The sequence below is a fragment of the Thrips palmi genome, unplaced genomic scaffold (assembly GCF_012932325.1).
Source record: "Thrips palmi isolate BJ-2018 unplaced genomic scaffold, TpBJ-2018v1 HiC_scaffold_2, whole genome shotgun sequence".
Classification (NCBI taxonomy): domain Eukaryota; kingdom Metazoa; phylum Arthropoda; class Insecta; order Thysanoptera; family Thripidae; genus Thrips; species Thrips palmi.
In genome coordinates this window covers 2,875,832-2,893,994 of record NW_023144629.1, presented here as the reverse complement: position 1 = coordinate 2,893,994, position 18,163 = coordinate 2,875,832, and the positions used below count along the sequence as shown (strand labels likewise).

The window sequence follows — 18,163 nt, the reverse complement described above, 5'->3', positions numbered from 1 at the left end:
ATAACATCGTTTAAGATAAGGTTAAGAAGCACCTACGTGTTGAGTGAAGGATCGCTGGGGAAAGTCTCCCTCCTCCCTCTTTTTACGCAGATACACTCACACGCACACGTGCGCTTGCACACACACACACACACACACACACACACACTCAGTCGACCGATTGGTAGTGTTAGTAGGTGGATGAGGCGGCGGCACTGCCTCGCCATCCATGGGCTCTTCGAGTGTAGTGACCCTTTGCCGCCATATATGACGGGCGCTCGCGAGTGTGTATGCACATATATGTGTGTGTGTGTGTGTGTGTATGCTTGTGTGTGTGAGCTTGCATATGTGTGCGAGTCTGCACCTCTTGAGGGACGCATGTGTGGCTCGGGAGCAGGCGAGATGGCTGTGGCAGTAAGTGTTATTGGTTGTCGAAGTGGAGTCGATTGGGAGTGTGTGCACTTTTCAGCGCAACGCCTCTTTGGTGGCCTTATAAAGCCGTGCGGGCGCGAGTAGGCGAAGTAGGTTTGACGGTGAAAATTTTGTGAGCGCACCACCACTTAAATTTTAAAAAAAGCCACTTTATGAAAGTTTTGTAAGCGCACTCGCACTACCACTTTAATGTTAAAAAAAAATCAACAACTTTGTGAAAGTTTTGACAAACTTCCACCTTAAAAATGTGCATAACTTTATGAAATTTTCTAAAAAAAAGTTAGCCACTTTGAAATCATCATAAACTGCATGAATTCTTTAAATTTTTGACACCATTCTCACAAATGGGACCTTTTGAATGCATCAGTGTATTCAGAGAAAATAAGCCTAACACTTTTACCAAATTTCATCATACTCCAGAAACCTTTCGCTAAAGTAGCCTTATAGTATACCCAGGATTCAGCCGGCCCGAGATTCAATTTGTGTGGCCCTTTATGCATTTCGGAAATTTTCTATACGATTTTAATGAGACTTTGCAGACTTGTAGAACTTTGAACGCTGATTCTCATGCTGAAATCTGGTTAAAAAGTTAACGGCCAATTTTGAGAAATTTGCTGTCAAAATCGCTGTTTCCATGGCAAAACTCGACTCGTCAAAGGAAAAAAAAGGGAGTGGGGGGAGCCGAGCCGGGGCGGACCAATAGCCGAGCTTCTTTTTGGGTCTGTACAGCTTACTCCAAAAGCTGAAATCAGCACGTTCGAAATGAAAAATTTCTTTGACTGCAGGTAGACAAGATGCAACAATAGAATTGGTGTCGGTTCGAACGCAGTTTTTCGGGTAGAACTATCCAATAATACTTCTTGATTGGAGTGTTTTTGGACATGCGCAGTAGGTTTGCAACCTGTTAACAGTTTAACCAACTGTAGCATTTGAAATCTGTATTAATTTTGCTCTCTTTCTTGTTTTTTCTTTGTTTCCTGCTCATGAAAATTCATATAAAACAAATTTTCAATTTTTGTGTGATAACTTTCTAAAAAAATATTCACAGAAAATTAGCAAAACAAAAGTTCTTTTTTTCTGACATACAGTTTCTCAAATATTCCTTTTTTTGTCAATAAAACAATTTTGTTGTTGTTGTGATTCAGTTAGCACTAGGACCACTTCGCTCCACCTCGCGACTTGCAGTGCTCATGTTCCTCGAACAAGACTCACCCGCGTTTCGAAACCATCCCTCCCGAGTTTATGAAGTTTGTCAAACCAACCGTCGTGGTGTTGATACGTTGTAAGGGAGAACTATTACACAGAATTGAAGAAAACATGATTAGAGAACCATAGCCTTTTGAAACAAGCCAAACAATTCAACGTCAGCAACAATGGATGGGCAGTTTTAATGCGCGACTGCTGGTGCTTTCAGCTTCGCGATTTTCGCAAGGGCGCAGACGCCGAGAAACTAGTTGCCAACCCGTGAAAATTAATTTACTGCCTTCTTTCTACCAAGAACATTTTAATAATGATGGACTTTAAAGATGTTCTATTGTCAGAACACTGCGGAATACATTAGCATTGGAATTTTTTGAATTTACCAGCATTTTGATTTCTATTTTGTCAAGTTTAAATTTCGACGGGTGGCACATCGACCACATTGGTACCACTGCCATTGGTAGTCCCCTGAGCCACAACTTCACTACACCACTTCTTTTCTTCGTGACTCCTAGGATTTCTTGAAATCGTATTTTTTTTTTTCGCCTTGGCACCTGACGCAATTTTGCATCCCGCGCGGCGTGCATACGCAGCAAGCCTCGCAAGCCGGGTAATAAATGCGCGCGTGACAAACGGTGTCTTCTAGGAATGCGAATCCATCGTCCGCCGCTTTTATCGGCATGCAAATAAATCGGTTGTCCTTGCCATTATATTGCACTCGCGAGTCGCGGACCGCGAGGTGAGGGACGGAGTGGTGTGCGTTTCTTTGAGTGCAGTGACATCATGTTGCCGATGAGCGCCCAGAAAAGTGACTTCTTGGGTCGAAAAAAAGCGGCCGTGCAGACAAGCAGATTTATTTATCACGGGCCTAATCGATGCAGTCCCATCCAGCTCATGCATTCTGGCGTTTGCGTTTCACATTTCGCGTTCACCCGTCACACTTTTACGATGACGTTCTTATTTTTCATCCAAGCTTTTTTTTTAAAGCATGGAGTCCCCGGGTCGGGCACGCTTTGCAGGCTTCGCCGGTCTTGAAACTACCGCGCCGCCCGTCGACTTCGTCGGCATCCTGGTCGTGGTCTTGATGGCCCTCTGCTCGTAAAGCCATTCGAGTACGCTGCTTGTCATCGAGTACCGTCTGGAGCGCCAGGATGTTTCGTCTGCTCGCGACGACGGTTAAAACAACGTTTTAGGAGGACACGAGCCCGAGCCCCGCCATATTCCACCCCATAAAAGCAAGCCCTGCGTAAATTCGCGAAAAATTGATATTAAAAGAGTGTAGGGCGCCCCGCGCTCCAAACGCGTCTAGAGTGTCGGCCTCCTCCACCGGCCCTCTGTGCATCGTCCTTCTTTCACTGTCGCCGCAGATGCTGCGGCATTGTGCTCTGTTCGTCTGCATTGCGACATGTCTTTTCGTCCCTGTCTGTCCGTCTGTCCGTCTGTCCGTCCCCCTGGCCGGTGGCAACTGCCAGAGTAACAGCCGCGAGCATGCGTGCCGCACATTTGAGTGTTCAAAGCGAGGCGTGCCGGCAACTTGTCCCCGGGGATTATCGCGCCTAATGCGGGCCCCCGATGCAACGTGTGGCACTCTCTCTCTCTCTCTCTCTCTCTCTCTCTCTCTCTCTCTCTCTCTCTCTCTCTCTCCCTCCCTCCTCCGTCAGTTTTGATTATCGTTGGCCTCACCTCTCGTCACTAGTCTAGTGACTTCTATTCCCCCACCCCCCGAAGGACACTCGACAGCAACACTGCTAATTTCCTGCCACCGTATTGACGAACGGCCGGCCGGACCACTGTCGGGCAGGCCGCGGCCGAGGTGTCCCGGGGCTTAGCGGCCTTTGAGTCCCTGATTTACAGTTGTTCCGGCCGTGGCAGTGGCGTGGCAGTGCCGTGCCGTGCCGAGGCCCGGACAAATAGACCGCTTAGGGCGACTCGACCGGACTCGACCGGTCCGCCGGGCTGCGGCCCCTTTGGGCTTAAGGGAGGTCGCCTTCCGTCTCGGCGCGCAAACCCAAAACGCGTGCGAGAAACCGCCTTTTTCTCCTCGCTCCTAAGGGGCTGCTGACATCGCAGCAGTAGTCTTCCGATTTTGGTTGTTCAAAACGACATGGCTCGGAAGGAAGTAATTGAACCCTTTCACTGGGTGCGGCTTCCTTCTTCCCCGCTCCATTATTCGGCGACTTTTGCTCACTTTGTTTCGCTTCGCCGCCCCGCCCCGCCCCGCCCCGCCTTCCGCGTAATGAGGCTCTAAGTTGTTATAAATTGGCGAACGATTGAAAGGCCGGCCGACTCGGCCAAAGTTAGATTGGCTGCGACGGTCGGCGCGCGGCTTAGGAGCGAGCAGTGGAGGGCCGCGGCCTGCAGACCGAGAGTCGTTTTCGTCGCTCTGTCTCTCTCGCACTCATGGGGCGCCCCGTAAGGGTGCGAGAGAGACAGGGCGACGAAAAGGACGACTCTCGAAATCGGTCTGCTGGGCCGTGGTGGTGACGGCGTGGAAGGCTCCTCGAAATGCCGGAATTGACGCAGGATCAAGGAGAGAGAGAGAGAGAGAGGAGAGAGAGGGAGAGAGGCAGAGAGAGACAGACAGAGAGAAAGGGAGGGGGGGGGGTCGAGCAATCGGTCGCCACCGGACGGGACTCGTGTTGAGACGAAGGCGAGGAGGCGAGGGGCCTCCGCCGTGGCCGGTAGGCATCCCGGGGGCACAGGTGTCCGGCGGGCCGGCCTACCTCGCCCCCTGCAGACTGAGCGAGAGAGCGACGAAAACGGCTCTCTGAGTCTGCTGTCGTCGGACTCCCCACCACCGTCGGAAGTGCAGGATACAGATACAAAGGCAGTTTGAGGTGGATTAGATGGCGCGGCAAATTGGCACTTTTCCTCTACCTTTTGGCTGCTTACTGGGGCAGTTAGGCTTTTTGGCTCCCTCAAGGCGGTTATCTAGGTGCCACGAAGGGGGCCCCCCTTGCCCCCCCTGGATCCGCGCCTGGCCGTGGCGCCTTAGGCTGCCCTCTGTGTGCTGCCCCCCAGGGCCCCAGGGCCGCAGGGCCGCAGGGCTCTTAAGCCCCCATGGTGCGATACCTCGCCCTGCCCTGACTCGCTCGACTCGCACTCTCGCTTATCATCTTTATCCGTTTCCATTACTCGGACTTAGTGCCGCCGCGGTGCCGCGGCCGGCACGGCCAGGCCGCGCGCAGCCAAAGGCAGCCAGCAGCAATCAGGCGGAAGAGAAAAGGAACTACTTTTTGTTATTTTCCATTTTTCCACCTGTTTTTTCACAATAATGATCTGCATTTCCGCTCCGAACTTTCTGTGTGTGTGCGTGCGTGTGTGTGTGTGTGTGTCACGGCACTTGGCGGCGCGGTGCGTTTGTGCGTCGCGGGAGGGCCAAAGTGGCGCGCGGCGCGCAAAGCGGGTGCGGAGGGGAGGGGGGAGGGGAGGGGAGGGAGTTGGGGAAAGGGCGGGGTGGGGAAGGGGATGAAAGCTGGCATTCCCGACGCATTCATATCGCTGCTCTGGTGTGCAAGCCGTTTGCTCCCGCGCCACCGGGTGCCTGCGTACTACCACTTCTTTGGTCGCTTGGCGGGTGGGGGGTGGGGGGGGGGGGGGGGGCCGGCGCTAGCACGTCTAGCGGCGCCCCCAGAGCGTGCGGCGTGGGGCTGCCGCTCCCCACCCTCTTTAGCGCTCTCTCTCTCTCCTTGCCGTCGTAACGCTCGGTCGAGTCCGGGCAAATAAAAGCGACCGCACTCGAATTGAAAAGCCGTTGGAGGCTCGCCGCCGCCACTGCCGCCTGCGCCGCCCCGCCGCTCCGCCCCCGCAGTGGCCGCGGCCGGGCCGCCCTCGCCACTGAGTACACACGTCGTCCCTCCCCCGCGTCCCGCCGCGTCCCCTCCCTTAAGACCCATTGTGTCGCTATCGGAGTGGCCTCTTGCTCCCCCCTCCCCCCCCCCGGAAAGGGACAGAAAGCGAGGATTAATTGACACGGGTCTCTCGACTAGTTTCTATTTGCTGTTACAAGTCGTCCCGGCACGAAACGGGTGCAAGCAAGGCAAGCAGTTCCCGCTCGCCCGGCGCGAGCATTGCTGTGGTCAGAGAGAGAGAGAGAGAGAAATGTGTTGAACTTTTGTAAAGTGAATGGGGAAAGTAGTTGTTCCCCTCTCGTCTTTTTGTGTCTTTTACGGGCTTGAGCTCTAAAAATTGAGGCAAAATGTTTGTTACCCGTGGCACTGCCAACAAGGCCGCTCAGTGAAACCAGGCGGTCGTCCTCGCCGCTTGTCCGCGTGTCTGCGTGTCCGCCGCGCACGCGTGCAGCAACCTCCGCGGCGGCGTCGCTGATCAATATTATTTCTAAAAACGCTCCGCGCTCGCTGCGTGCAATCGATGACCTTGTTGGCGACACGCGAACTTTCTCTCTCCTTTCGCTTTCGCTGCGTGTCTCTCTCGCACTCGCGGCGCATCATCAATAAATGCGCTCCGAACGGAAATGACTGTCCGGTACGAAAAGCGCCTGTCCGCCGCTTCGGAACACGTCCGCTTGCTGTCTCTCTCGCACTCGCAGGGCGCTCCCTAGGAGTGCGAGCGAGACGGAGCGACGAACCGCGCGCGGCTCGGAATCGGACTGCTCTGGCCCGGGCAGTGCCCGCGGACTGATTCCGAGAAAGAGTCGTTTTGGTCGCTGTGTCTCTGTCGCACTCATGGGGCGTCCCGTGTAGGTGCGGGAGAGACAGAGCGACGAAAGCGACTCTCGGAATCGGTCTACGGGGCCGCCGGCCGGCACCCGTACGTGAAAGCGGCCGGAGTGACCGAGGAGCGAGGGCACCGATCCATTTGTTTTCATCAAGGAGGATGCGTGGCGGGGCGGGGCGGGGCGGGCCGTATCTCGGCCAAGTGACCGCGTGTTTTAACAAATCCGTGCGAAACGCGGCCACACGCGCGGCCCCCTCCCCCTCCCCCTTCCCCTCCCCCTTCCCACCTGCTCTCGCCGCGGCACTGGTTTGTTGTCGCTGCCATGCGTCGGCACCTGCGAAAACGTTTTGCTTGTAAAGGGAGATGTGAGCGGCGAGGGGGCCGGAAGAAGGAGAGGGGTGGGGGAAGTCGACTGCCTAAAGAAAATGCCGCGGGAAAAAGAGAGTGAGAGAAAGAAAGAGGAAGAAGAGAAAATATGGAAAAGGGTGAGGGGGCAGGTGCAGTGGGAAGGGAAGGGGTTGGCCGGAGCAGGTGGAGTGATGTAAGGGTTGAAGAAAGAATCCTTTGAAGGAAAGTGGTGCCCTCCTCGGGGCGCCAAACACTGATGTGTGTGTGTAGGTGTGTTCTCTCTCGTGTGCGTGTGTGTGTTCGCCTGTTGGCTTCAGGGGAGAAACACAGGTAAATAAACACCCCCTCGTCGCGCCGCCAACAACCCCCTCTCGACGTACCCCCCGGTGCTGCTCTGCACACACCCCGCTTGCCAATTCCTTCATTTTTTTGCTCTCTCTCTCTCTCTCTCTCTCTCTCCCTTTTTCATTCCTTGCTTCTCTCTTTTTTTCGCGACTCGCGTGTTTTGAAGGTGTGCGCGGTGCGGTGCTTGCTTGCGGTGGCGGCGCCGCCCTGACCGCCCGGGGAAGCCGTCGCGCCTCTCCTTCCGGTGGCGGCGTCGAGGGGGGGAGGGGGGGGGGGCGTCGGTGGCGGGGGCGGCGTTGTGGTGGGGAGGGGGGGGCAGAGGGGGCAGCGAGGCTAGCAGTCATTTATTAGATCGTGGGCCTTGGTCCCCGCGGGGCTGCAGTGTGCTGAATAATGTCCAACGGCGCCTGGCACTCCCTTCCCCCCCCCCTCCCCGCTCCCCCCTTTCCCCCCCCCCTTTCACTCCCCCCCCCCCCCCCCTCGACACGACTCGCGCTCGTCCCATTCAGTTTCTGGGCTTTTAATTAACTCGCGAACCGACCTGTCTTGTCTCTGTGCACGCCGCGGCAGACTGATTCCGAGGGTCGTTTTCGTCGCTCCGCCTCTCTCGCACCTTTCCGGGGCGGCCCGTGAGAGCGAGGGAGACAGAGCGACGAGAGCGACTCTCGGAAGGAGTGTGCAGGGCGGCCGGGGCGGCCAGGGCCCAAGCCGCGGCGGCCCACGCCAACGGGCCCAACGGGTGCTGCATTCCCAAACAGTGTCTCTCCGCCAATCTCTCATCTCTCTCCGCCGCCGCCACGTCGCCGCCGACTAGAGCAGGACTGGGCGGGCTGCGTGGTGTCGTCTGCTATGCGCCGAACGCGCTGACGAGCACCGCACTGTGAAAAACCCGGTCGTCAGTCCATGACGATAAGATTTTTATCAATGTGAGAAAACAATGAAAACATGATTGGTGGTTGACCTTGTTGTCATTCCCGTGCAAACGAGTATTAACCGAGAAATTTGAAAGGGAAAAGAAAAAAATTTGAACTCTACACCCCCTCCCCAGTCTTAATGGGGAGGCCTCCTGCTTTACTTCGGTGTTCGGGATGGGAACCGGTGCTATCAGGTACCTGGGTTAATCCCGTCAGCGACCCAAGCGTTCGCCGGGGGACCCAGTAGGACCCCAAGCTCAGGCAGCTGGGTGGGAGCACCCAGTACGAAGCTCTTGAGGGGCGGGACGTAGAGTGAGACGACAGAGAGACAGAGAGAGACTCAGACAGAGAAGAGGTTTGGTGGAGCTTTTGTTTTCGTAGGGTTGGTTGTGTACCCCATGGTACCCCCACTGTCCGGCGCTCCCGTACCGAAATACAGCGTTTTAGGCCAGCTTCAAAGGACTTATCATCGCCTCCCCGACGAGTCAAGGAGGCACCACCCGCAACCACACACCGGGTGGTCTGGATTGATGGATCAAATACTCCATCGCTCCAGTGCCGAGGCCAACCCGCCGAAGCGGATTGCTTTTTAGACACCCACAGCGGAGTGGCCAGGTGAATGTGACTCTGACCACTACGCTATCACGCTTGTACGTCTGGCAGCGTGTTGGACGACGGGTTTGAGTTGCACTGGGAGGAAGGCGGTCGAAAAATGTAATGATATGATAGGATTCGATCCCCGGACCCCGCCATCGGGATCACACGACTTAACGGTCTCGGCCACCACGGCCCATGATGAGGAGATTGGCGTGAGGTGGGTTCTTGACGCAACAGGACTCGACCGACCCGGTCAAAATTTCGCAAGAAGTTGGGGGAGTCGAACCGCCGACCCTAGCACTGGGAACCGACGCCTCTACTCCCTGGACCACCACGTCCCATGCTCGGAGCGGGCTCACGTTTACGGGTTTGAACCGCACTGGGTGAGGCAGTAAAATTAAATGGAAATATTTGTTAGGAGTCGAACCTCCGGCATGTGGGTCTGTTGCACACGGCTCCGCTCTCATGGCCTCGAACCACCACCCTTAGGATAGCAAGTCGAAAAAACTTTTGTGACGCTGGTATTCGAACGCCGGCCTGCGGTAACTCGATCCCACGTCTCTAACCTCTCGGCTATCACAGCAGTTGTGATACGCGATGGATCATCTGCTTTCATTAACGTTCGTTGAATGAGGTTTTTTTTTTGCTGATTGTAAAACACGATAATTTTTGGAGACTTCGTTTCTTCGCTGAAAATTATGACTCTCCCCCGCACGCGGTGATTTGCGTTGCGTGCGCACACTGCGCATGCGAACACGCATGTGTGTCCCGTCCTGTCCGACGTCGTTACAACTACCACCCACACACACTCGCGGAAACAAAGACACACATACCTGGAAACAAACACATGTGTACTTAAATTTTCGCACACACACACACGCACACAGTGTGGTGGCGTCCCTTATCGCCGCGTCATATTTACGCCTTGTTGTATCTGCTCGTCCGGCCGAAACCCCGAACCCGAAACCACACCGTGAACCCCCCCGAACCACCACGAACCCGGAACCCTTCCCCCCCGCGGGCCACACCACACGGCGATGTGGGATGCAGTGTAGGGCGCGCAAAGTCGCCAAAGGCCCTTTTGTTCCCCTAAAAGCTGTTTGTGCCCCGCTGGGACGCGGACCATGCGGTGTGTCCGCACGTGTGTGTGTGTGTGTGTGTGTGTCCGTGCACGTTTTTACATTATTTCCGCCGTTCTTTCCTTTTGGCCGCGCGGCCGGCGGAAAATGAAATTTCCGAATGGTGTTGGAAACAATATCATCATCGCCCGGTGCCGGTGCGGTCAAAAGTTGTTGTTGTTGGCGGCAGCTTCACCCCGGCTTCAACACATTTTTGGTTATTAGCGGTGTGGCCGACGTGGAGGTGGCCCGCGGACGGGCAGGGCAGGGCTTGGCAGGGCTTGGCAGGGCAGGGCAGGGCAGGGCAGGGCTTGGCAGGGCAGGGCAGGGCAGGGCAGGGCAGGGTCAGGGAAGGGACGACAGATCCTGACGCCCGGTTCGTCACGGGCGCTGCGTCGTCGAGCGCGTCGCCGGACCCACAGACTCATTCCGAGAGTCTCTCTCTCTCTCTCGCACCCCCACGCGACGCCCCACGAGTGCGAGAGAGACGGAACGACGGCTCTCAGTCTGCCGTTGAGCTCTCCATCATGCGTCGCCACACCTCTCCGTGCGGACGCGTTCAATTCATTAACGCTGTGCGCCCCGCGGCCACGCCGGCCAGGCGCACCGACCACTGAAAAAAAAAAAAGGATTTCCGTCGCGCATGACGGTGTCATTTCGGATTGTTTACGTGAAATAAAAGTAATTTAGCAAAAATCTGATGCCGAATTTCAGTCAAACTCACTTGCGCGGTCGTCTCCTCTCCTTTCACTTTGAAGGATTTCGGCCGACGGACGGTGCAGGAAGTGCACAGATAAATTTCTGCAAAGAACCGCTCTTTGTAATACGAAGAAAACGGCGGCTTCGCAGCCTGCGAAGGAAATCGTTTGTAATACAAACGATTTTCTTCGTAATACAAAAGAAAAATCCTTCGCAGGCTGCGAAGAAGTTCTTCGTAGGCTACGAAGAATTTTTCCTTTGTATTACAAAGAAAATCGTTCGTATTACAAACGATTTCCTTTGCAGGCTGCGAAGCCGCCGTTTTCTTCGTATTACAAAGAGCGGTTCTTTGTACAGTTTTAAGTGTGTGTTATTGACGGGCGACCCGCCGCGACCCCGCACTCTATTTATTCCTCGCGTGGAAAAACAAAGGCGAGGCGCGGCGCGCGTTTCAAAAATAGCGCGTAGATTAAATCGAGGCGACGCGTCGCAGTGGCGGCGACCGTCGCGCCAGTCGCGGCGGGACAGGTGGAACAAAACACACGATAATTTAATTTGGGCGGACTAACTCGAAATTAATCGTATCGTGATGGGAAACGCGCCCAGAGTCTCTGAGTGCGTAGGGGGCGTGCGCTTGCGTTCTGTGTGTGTGTGTGTGTGTGTGTGTGTGATGTGTCGGCTTGGCTGTTCTACGACGTTCAGTCAAAGGCAACGAAGACTGTCTTCATCGTGTTCCCCATGCGGCATCTTCTTCTTCTTCTTCTTCTTCTTGGGACCCAAGCAGACAGTCCTTCTCTTCTTCGTTTTGTATGCGGACTGGCCCGGTTCGCCCTCGTTGTGTCTTCTGGTCTGAGTTTGAGGGGTTTCTCTGACCGCACGGCGTGGCACGGCAGGGCACGGCAGGGCAGGGCCCTTCCCTGGGCGGCACGCCACGCAAAACCGTATACGCCACACTTGCTTTCCGTTTTGCCGTCGCGCTCACCTGGAAGGAACAGCATTGGACGAGACAACGAAAAGGAAAGGGTTGGGTTGCGATCGGCAAGCGGCTCGTGCGGCAGAGGACGCCGTGTGGTTGCGGCGGCTGCAGACTGATTCCGAGAGTCTCCCTCGCACCTATGTGGGTCACGCGTAAGTGTGAGAGAGACAGAGCAACGAAAACGACTCTCGGTTGCCTGTGTCTCCTGCAGCAGAGCCGCGACCGAAATAAGAATGGAATTGGAAGAGCAGTGCGGAATGCGTTGGTCCTCCGGAGGATTTCGATTGGTGCCCTTCTCAAGGTCCATGGATTTTCTGCGCGTGAGCCCAGGCCCGGCCGTCATGTGTCGTCGTTGTCCTCTTCTGGCAGGCAGGTCAAATCGTGGAGGGATTCATCTCGTGCCTCATATCCGTACCCTACTTTTAAAAAGAATCATCTCAATGGCAAAAACGTTTTTCCGAGGTGACCTCTGCTGTTAAAAACATATGCGATCTCTCGGGAGTTCCTGGGTAGTCAACACTCTCTGTTAAAAAAATCACTTGTTGGGAACCATTTTTCACCAGTGCCCTTCTTTCAGTAAGTCTGCTGATTTAACCTTGTTTTTCAAGAGTGCCTCTCTCCGCTCCAAGTGTTTGATTATTGCCCGAGGACATTGTGGCCCTTACAGCGACACACTCTCACGGACACACCTGGGCCGTGCTTGTGGGTCTTCGGCACGAAGCCGTCGCCGTCCTTCTTGAGGTGAAGGAGGGCGCCCGCCTTGCCCGCCTTTGGAGGGTGGGCAGGAGGCGAGGTCTGTGGGTCGAGGCCACCATTTCGAGCCCCGAGAGCCCCGTGACCGTGACGAAGATGGATATTTTTCAACGAGCTTTTGAACGAGCCGCGGGCCTCTTTCTCCTCCTCGTCGTCCGCCAGACCGACTCCGAAGAGTCTTTTCGTCGCTCTGTCTCTGCCGCACTCGTGACGCGTTCCGCAGGGGAGCGAGAGAGACAGCGTCGGAACGACGCATCCTGGCAGCACACGCCAGGGGTCGTAAAATCCTGCCGCCTTGCGCCGACGACTCTGCCGATGGATTTTTAATGAGACGCTGTTGAGTGCACTGCATGTTGCACTTGCACTTTGTGGCACCGGTGGCCACCTTGTCGCCGGCCGTGTCACCGAGTGGCAGACGGCCAAGGAGTACGGCCGCGAGGTTGCTGGGTCTTGAGTCTTCCGGGGGTCGTTGATGGAGGTCGATAAACCGAAGTCTTCTCGAAGCGTTTAATGGACCTCTAACCTAGCCCAAGGAAGTGTTTTGTGCTCCTTTTGGTTGGGTCCGAACGAGGCGCCTTGGGGCTGTTTGCCCCGTCTGGCTCGTCGGCACGTGGCTGTGCCGCGAGTTGCCTCAAGCATCCTCCTCTCCGCCGGAATAAATTCCTGATAACACAATTGCCAGGAATTTGTGTACTTTTGCTGTGGTTTTTTTCGTGCAGTGTGAAAAAATGTGGTTTTACCGTCAAGATAGAAACAGTACCTGGTTTTCCCAAGCAGCCTATGATGAAGACAAAGGCGATTTCCAGGGAGTTCCAGGGAAAACCAGGAACCGTTTTCACCGTGGTGGTTTTGCGGGCCTGTCTTAATATTGCGCGTTGCACGCCGCGTTTGCCGGCATACTGCAATTTTATGCAACGGAGTCTCATTTCGTCCGCAGTCGCTGTGCTGCTCGTCTTGCCTCGTGGAAGGGGTACGCGGAATTGGCTCTGCGTCCTTTGGGTGCACTCCTATACTCCTCATGCGAGTTGGAAGCCTGCCATTTGGGGCATGGGCCGCTGGCAGGCTGCTGGCATTCAGGGTTGTGCACTGGGAGGGAAGACTCACTTGTCGGGGGATGCTCCTAAAGCGGTGGAACACACTCTTTGAGCATGCCTGCAGATTCACTGACCTTGCGCACGACACGGCGGACACTCGCTAGAATTTTAACTGGAAATTAATTAACACTGTTCGTTTCTGTAGGTAATGTGTTCACGGTAAAAACAGTTCCTGATTTTCTCAGGAAGCCTATGGTAAAGACACGGGTGATTTCCAGGAACCGTTTTTACCATGTTTGATCTAAAATGTTGTGATTTTTAAGCAACATCTTCAACATCAACTTAGAAAAAGTTGAAACCTTCGTCATGGACTGTCCAGCAGAAAGAAACAGCGTCTCTCCAGAATTTTGTCTTTTGTCTGCGTTTTCTATCAACCTGTTTTTTGGGGGGTGTGGACAATTTGGAAAGAAGCAACAAAGGAGCCCTAGTCCGGTTTAAAATTAAATCAAAAGCCAATTTGGCAGTGTCAGCTTAGGCCGGCCGCAATATTGTCACGGCGAGGGCCGGGCCGAGCCGGGCCGGGGGGCTGTAGCCCCAGCCCTGGCCGCCATAACTCAGGGGCGTAACGGGGGACGGAGGGGCAGCCCGTATCTTTTGATAACTTTTGACCACCCGGAACACCCATCGCCGCCGACTGGCGCCCAATATCTTCACTCACTATTGGCAGCCTCACAACAGATGTCGCTTTTATTTTGTGTTGCAGAGACCTGCAGGGCAACAACATCACCATCCTGTACGAGACTGACTTCGAGGACCTGCGCCACCTGCGGATCTTGTAAGTGCTCGAATTTTTTTAAAAAGTTTTTCGTTATTGTTGTCGCTTTTTGAAAGCGGAAAGAAGCAAGTTGGAGTTTGATTGCGAGTCTGCTGGCCGACTTGACGAAAAGCTCTGCTTCTCGAAATGTCGCCAGTTGTCATGATGGCGCGTCCCAAGTCGCCTGTGACGCCGCGCGCTGCGCCCCGGCCTTAATAATTCCTCACCCTCCGCTCCACAAATTGTGTTTATCTCTCTTTTTAATATCCCCTCTGCTCTTTATTTCGCCCCCAGTAGCCGTAATGCTCTGCCCCGGGGACCTCGGGCCCAGGCCGGGCCCAGGCCGGGCCGCGGGCCTCCAGGGACGGGCGGCGCCTTGGGCCGCGGGCCCGACTTGGGGCAGGCGAGGCCACTGGGAAGGCCGGCCTCAATCCCAGGGACGGATTCGGAGGAAAGGGTTGCAGTTGGCCCCGCCAGCCAAGGGGACCGTGTTACATTGAACGGACTGTAGAAAGACGAAATGTCAGTGAAGTCACTGAGGTGATGAACTAGATCCGACAAGTACTGTATAAAATTCTAAATCGTACTTTCATTCCTCAAAGAACTCCGTACAACATGTGTACCTATCGCTCGCCCGGTGCCGAGCTGAAATGCTGGAATGCAGAGTTATTGATCAAAACTCCCCGGGTGGATTCAAACTTATGACTCCATTTTTTCCTCGTACTTGTTGTCCCCCGATGCGGTCTCGTCCCTTCCCGATTGGCTCCTTTGTGTGTCCAGCCTGGACCCCCCCCCCCTCTCTCTCTCTCTCTCTCTCTCTCTCTCTCTCTCCGCCCCGCGGGGTATCGCCGCAAGTTTACCATCCATCACGCGTTTTTTTCCCTCTCCGTTCCGCACGCGTCGCGGCCGCCCCCATGAATAGCTCATCCGGCACACGCTGCCCCTCCAAACTCTCTCGTCTTCGGCCTCCAGTCCCGCGAAGATCAAGATCGGCCTACCCAAGCTTACTCCGCTGCGTTACTGCCGACTGACTCCGAAGGATCGTCGCGCTGTCTCTGTCGCACACGTGGGGCGTTGCTTGGCGGTGCGAGAGAGACAGAGCGAGACTCTCGGATTCAGTCTGCTGCTGCGCCGTGGCACTTCGCTGTCCAGTATGCCAGTGGAGTGGAGCAACTCAGACTCCGGGCTCGCGCAGACCGCCCCGACGCACCCCACGTCATCTCGCTGCGCCGGTGCGAGAACTCTGCTCCCCGAACTCGGACTGACCCCGCCAACAACGTCCAAGTTTGGCGCTGTCCATCCAGGGAGTCCCCGCCCCGCCTCGGCCCCGCCCCGCCCGCCACCGCTGATTGGGGCACCCACTGGAGAGGCCGCTGGAGAAGTTGGCCCGGACTGGAGGACGACCAGCCACAGGGAAATCCGTTGGGCCGCGAACTTGTGTGCCTGGGAATGCATCACGCTAGGGACAGGAACTTGTTTTGCAGATCCAGAAGGGAAAAAAAAAAAGATTTTGCTGTGTCCGCGGACCTGCATTCTGTGTTTAGTTTGGCGAGGGTGGTAAGAACGGCGCAAGGGGCACTGGTTAGCAGCTTGCCGTCCCCCCGACCTACCTCATTAAAAACACTTTCCCTTTTAATCCGTTCATTTTTCATGTTACGTTTGTTTTCGCGATTTTCCTCCACCCCTGTCCCCCCTCCCTTTTCGCAAGTTCAGCCGCCCACTCGCCGTCTCTCTCTCCCTCTCTCTCTCTCTCTCTCTCTCTCTCTCTCTCTCTCTCTCTCTCTCTCTCTCTCTCTCTCTCTCTCTCTCTCTCTCTCTCTCTCTCTCTCCTGTATCGCATCGCGGTCCTTCCATTAGCAGCCCATCGCGGCGTGCGCCTTTTACAACTGCGGCGGACTGACTCCGAAGGTGGTCGCTCTGTCTCTCTCGCGCTCGTTGGTGCGTCCCCCGCCCCGCATAGGTGCGAGAGAGACAGAGCGCGACGGCACGAGTCCTCGGAGTCGCTCGGAAGCCCGAAGCACCGGCCACTGCAGTTTCGGCCGTGAGGCGTTACGGCGTCGTGCAGGGGGCGGGGCGGCGGCCGGACTGTGCACACTGATTCCGAGAGTCGTTTTCGTCGCTCTGTCTCTCTCGCACCTACGCAGGACGTACCTAATACACAGGGAGAGAGACAGAGCGACGGAAACGACTCTCTCGGAATCAGTCTGAAAGCATGTGGATACTACGCCAGAGGGTCCATGACCTGACTGCGCCGCCCAAAATTTTGGAAGGACTTCCGGAGTGGCGCCGTGCCAGTTTCCAATTCGGGCACCAATCTAACACACTGAAAGTTCACGGCGCGTTTTGGCGCGCACACGAACCCCTTGGGATCGGAGAATACCGTCCCGCCGACACGGCTGTTTAACGGGACTGCCTACCCTGCCTCTGCCGCCGTAAGGGCAATGGCGCCTGGTGGGTAGGCAGTGCGGCCGGGAAGGTTGTTTCCACGACGATTTCTGCAACTAAAAGGAGAGAGAGAGAGAGAGAGAGGAGAGAGAGAGAGAGAGAGAGAGAGAGAGAGAGATGGGGAGAGAGAGAGACGGCCCCTTGCGTCCGCGCCTTTTAAAAACGACGACTCTATCGAGACGCGTCCACTTCCGAGTGTTGCTGTCCGCGCGCCCGATTTCCCGCGGATAACGGCCCCGTGGGGCGAGTGCGGAGGGCGCCCCCGTCGCTCCGTCTCTCTCGCACTCGCGGGGCGTGGCGTGCGGGTGCGAGAGAGACGGGGCGACGCCGTTCGGACTGCGGGGCTGAGAGGACGGAGTGCGTCCTTAAAGAGGTCCCCTCCGATGGGGCCGAGCAGGGCAGTGCCTTTGTGCCACCCTCGCTCCCCCAATCCTGCGGGAGGGCGACGAGCCGAGCCCCGCGGGGACGCGAGCCGAGCCGGGACACACGCACGCCGCCGAGCCGAGCCGAGCCGGCTGCATCGCGAAAACAAGCCCCCCGCGTTTCGCAACAAGACAGATAATTGGCGCTGCGCGCCAGGTTGTGAAATTGAGCCGTCCGAAGGGGGTGTCCTTAAAGCGCCTGATTTATTTGCACCTTTGTCTGGAGGGCAGCGCGGTCCCGTCCCGTTCCGGCCGGAGCACAGTGGGCCAGAAGACCGGTGGAGGCGGCCAAAACCGCGGACGGGTTTTGAGCCCCAGAGTCGCTAAATAACACTCGAACCGAACGTGTGACCCCACCAATGGATTGCTCTCCGAACGAGGAATCCATTGGAGGGGTCACACGTTTGGTTTTAGTCCCATTTAGCGACTCTGGAGCTCAAAACACGTCTAGAATTTTGGCGCCGCCGGTCTTCTGGCTCACTGCGCGTTGCGTGCAGCTCAATTTTTATTTTTATTTTTTCTGCGGGTTGCGGATTGCAGTGCGGTGCTCCGCGAGGCTGTGATGGAATTATTATGCATTTAGGAGGCCGGGATCGCTGCGCCCTCGCCGCCCTGCAGCCCTAGCGCCCCTCCCTGCCGTGGCGGCCGTGGCCACTGGAGCGAGGCCAATAACAGTGTAGAGGTTAGGGCACTCAGTGAGTTGTAAGGGATAGCTGCACTGCAAAACAAAACCCCGTCTGTACACTGTGAAACCGCGGGGCTCGGCATATCGACTCCGTATCATTTTTATTTCGGCCTGTGGCGGTCTGATTTAACGCGCGCCGCCGCGTCCCTCGGCGTTTACGTAAACTTTTAGCTCTGACGGATGGACGCGCTTCGTGGAAAGGCAGCTTCCCTGCCGGCCTCCGTGTTTACTTTGGAAAGTCGGAAAAACACGCGCGCTCGCCGCGGTGGAGATGACGGAGGAGACTGTCGCCGCGGACGACGACCACGACCACGACGTCCACGCGGTCCTCGACGTTCACCACGTCCGCGACATCCACCTCGTCCACGACGTGCACTCTCCGCTCCGGTGTGGCGCTCGATGACACCCTGATGACGGCCGTGTAGCATGCGACCTACGCGCCGAAAAATGCTTTATTTTACGGCGGCGTGGTGCGGCGCGTTACGGCCGCCTGATGATGACTTATTTATAGCCCGATGCGCGTAACGTCCGCCACGCACCGCAACGGCAGGGCCGTGCGCTGCAGCTACGCCGCGCCGACTTTTGCCGAGGCGGGTTCACGCGTCTTGAGCTCCAGAGTCGCTCAACAGGACTCAAAACGAACGTGTGACCCCACCAATGGATTCCTCGTTCGGACAGCAATCCATTGGTGGGGTCACTCGTCTGATTCGAGTCCCGTTTAGCGA

General features: G+C 56.1%; 1 protein-coding gene across 2 annotated transcripts in view; it reads left to right on the top strand.

Moving 5' to 3' along the window:
• LOC117647080 (protein slit) overlaps positions 1-18,163 on the top strand; it is a 120,537-nt gene that overhangs the window by 45,092 nt on the left and 57,282 nt on the right. For both annotated transcript variants that reach the window (XM_034388589.1, XM_034388588.1), the window contains exon 2: positions 13,836-13,907. In XM_034388589.1, coding sequence (XP_034244480.1) covers positions 13,836-13,907 — 72 coding nt within the window. The remainder of the gene's footprint in view (positions 1-13,835; positions 13,908-18,163) is intronic.